The sequence below is a fragment of the Lotus japonicus genome, chromosome 4 (genome assembly GCF_012489685.1).
Source record: "Lotus japonicus ecotype B-129 chromosome 4, LjGifu_v1.2".
In the NCBI taxonomy this organism is placed as follows: Eukaryota; Viridiplantae; Streptophyta; class Magnoliopsida; order Fabales; family Fabaceae; genus Lotus; species Lotus japonicus.
This window is the reverse complement of record NC_080044.1, coordinates 52,039,215-52,041,831: the sequence shown is the minus strand read 5'-3', so window position 1 is coordinate 52,041,831 and position 2,617 is coordinate 52,039,215. Positions and strand designations below refer to the sequence as shown.

Here is a 2,617-nt window from a genome sequence, read left to right as displayed (position 1 = left end):
GTACTCTAACGTGTTTTTCTGAGTGTGCTATTTACAGGCTCTGACCTCAACTCAATCTCACACAAATCAGAAGCACTGTGTATAAAGGGTAACCCAAGCAACGCTTTCGCATTCACCATGTTCAGTATGAACAGTGGAAAAGCTTTAGAAGTTCTGAAGCTATACAAACTCTGATGTGGACTCAGTCGCTAGAAGCTCTGAAGATCCAGAAGTTCTGATAACCAAGAAACACTGAAGGTTCAGATGTTCTGATGGTGTAGAAGACTCTGAAGATCCAGAAGCTGAATAGTGGAAACTCTGATGTCCAGAAGCAAGAAACTCTGAAGGCCATGTTCTTCCCTCTGAGTTCAGAATCAGAAGATACAATGGTCAGAGGATCTGTGCTTTCCCTCTGACTCTGATCAACCGGCTTCACAAGTTCCAATATGAAGTATTCCTCTGATCAGAAGTCTCCTAGGTTAAAAGGTCAAGTCGCTATCCAAGTACAAAAGCAAGTGTACCTTCCTGACGACCTACCTAACGTTCTCAGCCACAGCAGAAGCTGGATTTTCCAGAACTGCCCTCCAACGGTAGCATTTCCCATGCAACGCTCAACCCTAATCCTTGGAGTATATATAAAGGCTGAAGATTGAAAGAAGCGGCTAGAAGAAACTAAGAAGAAGCAACACACACGCGCAAGACATATTCAAAATATTCTAAGCTTTCTTTCATCTGAAATTCATTGTGTTTACTATAAGCTTTTTAGAAGCAATTTCTTTGTAAACAAGAACTTCATATACAGTTGTATAGTTTGCCTTTAGGAGATCAAGGTTGATCGGATCCTAGAGAAGACTAAGAGAGTGAATCTTAGTGTGAGCTAAGTCAGTGTAATTGTTAGTCACTTGTAGGTTTCAAGTGCAGTTGTAACTCTTACCTGATTAGTGGATTGCCTTCATTCTAAGAAGGAAGAAATCACCTTAACGGGTGGACTGGAGTAGCTTGAGTGATTTATCAAGTGAACCAGGATAAAATCCTTGTGTGCCTTTTTATCTCTTATCTTTAGCACTTAAGTTATCGAAAGATTTGTCAAAATCTTTAAGGTGGAAGTTTTGTTCTGAAAACGTTATTCAAACCCCCCCTTTCTACCGTTTTTCATACCTTCAGAGGAGGATGAAGAGGATGGCGGGCATACACAAGCAGATCAAGGTGAGGAAGATGATGATGATGATATATTCTTTCCGGGGGGCCTTATGACAATACCTTGCTGGAGGTGTGGAAGCATTACAAGAAACCTGCTGAAGTGCTTGATAGGGGTGTCTTGAAAACCTACCACCATGGGAATGCTATGCTTGGGAATGATAAGAAGAAGCATAACGATGTGAAAAAATGCTTTTCGACTTATGTAAAGGGAAGGGTTGAGGCTGCTGGTCTATTGCCTTTGTTGACATGCAACCTTCCCTCTGTTGACAAGACCATGCTAACAACATTTGTGGAGAGATGGCAGCCGGAGACATCCTCTTTCCATATGTCATTTGGGGAGATGACCATCACACTGGATGATGTTAGTTCTTTGCTACACATTCCTGTGAAGGGAAAATTCTTCACTCTCCCAGTCCTGACTCGTGAGGATGCAGCCAGTGCATTGCATAAACAGCTTGGTGTTACACAAGCAAATGCTGAAGAGGAGATCCGGAAGTCCTTAAGACCTTATGCTCGTTACACATGGTTGTTGAAGGTGGCTGAGAACATGGCTAAGGAAGGAAAGACCAAGAAAGCTGCTAGAGCCTTCTTGCTGCGTTTGGTGGGCATGACGATTTTCTGTGGGAAGACAAACAACAAGGTGAATGTTGCATATTTGGGGATGTTCATGGATTTGGAAAGGGTTGGGGAGTATGCATGGGGCGCCATGGCATTGGCTTTCCTTTATGACCAGCTGGAGGACGCCACCAAGGTCTACACTACTAGTCTTGTAGGATACTTAAATCTGTTTCAGGTATGATTCTACAACGCTTATTTTAGTTAAATTGTAATTAACGTAATTTAAGGTATCTCATCTTGATGTATGATTATTTGATTACAGGCATGGATATTTGAGCACTTCCCTGCTTCATTGTTTGATAGAAACCTGAACAGGAAATACAGTGAGAAAGACCCGCGAGCTTGCAAATGGGTCACCAAGAGGGGGACTGTGGACCTGCATGCGAAGAGGCTAATCCTAGATGACCTTAGGGAAAACAATGTTATATGGACTCCATATGACGGACATAGAGTGGATTGGCCCTTTCAGCAGGAGTGTCTTTACAGTGGGTGGATTCGGCATTCAGGCATCATCCGGCCATATCTGCCAGAGCGTGTGTTGAGGCAGTTCCATATGCTCTAGGATCAACCCAATTTACCACCGGCAAACATTCCCCCTATTGAGGATATTGATGAGAGGTTTGAGAACATGTCTCATTGCGTGGCTGGTCAACATACTGACACTCCAACGACAACGCCTCGCTACTTTGAGTGGTACAAGACAATCTCACACCGCTTTGTGGTCCCTCCTGAAACAAGAGGTCCTGTGGCAGTAACTCTTGTGGCAAGGATCAATAATTTAATGACTAGTTTGATTTTGTTTATGTTACAATTTATGATT

General features: G+C 42.9%; 1 protein-coding gene across 1 annotated transcript; it reads left to right on the top strand.

The window, feature by feature from the left end:
- Positions 1 to 1,324: 1,324 nt before the first annotated feature.
- LOC130712925 (protein MAINTENANCE OF MERISTEMS-like) lies at positions 1,325 to 2,359 on the top strand. Its single transcript, XM_057562737.1, has 2 exons — positions 1,325 to 1,972; positions 2,060 to 2,359. The coding sequence occupies exons 1-2, from the start codon at positions 1,325 to 1,327 to the stop codon at positions 2,357 to 2,359; spliced, it is 948 nt and encodes a 315-aa protein (XP_057418720.1).
- Positions 2,360 to 2,617: the final 258 nt, after the last annotated feature.

Coding starts and splice junctions, on each gene's coding strand:
- LOC130712925 (XM_057562737.1), top strand. CDS start 1,325: ATGCTTGGGAATGATAAGAAGAAGCATAACGATGTGAAAAAATGCTTT. Junction 1,973..2,059: donor GATACTTAAATCTGTTTCAG/GTATGATTCTAC, acceptor ATTTGATTACAG/GCATGGATATTTGAGCACTT.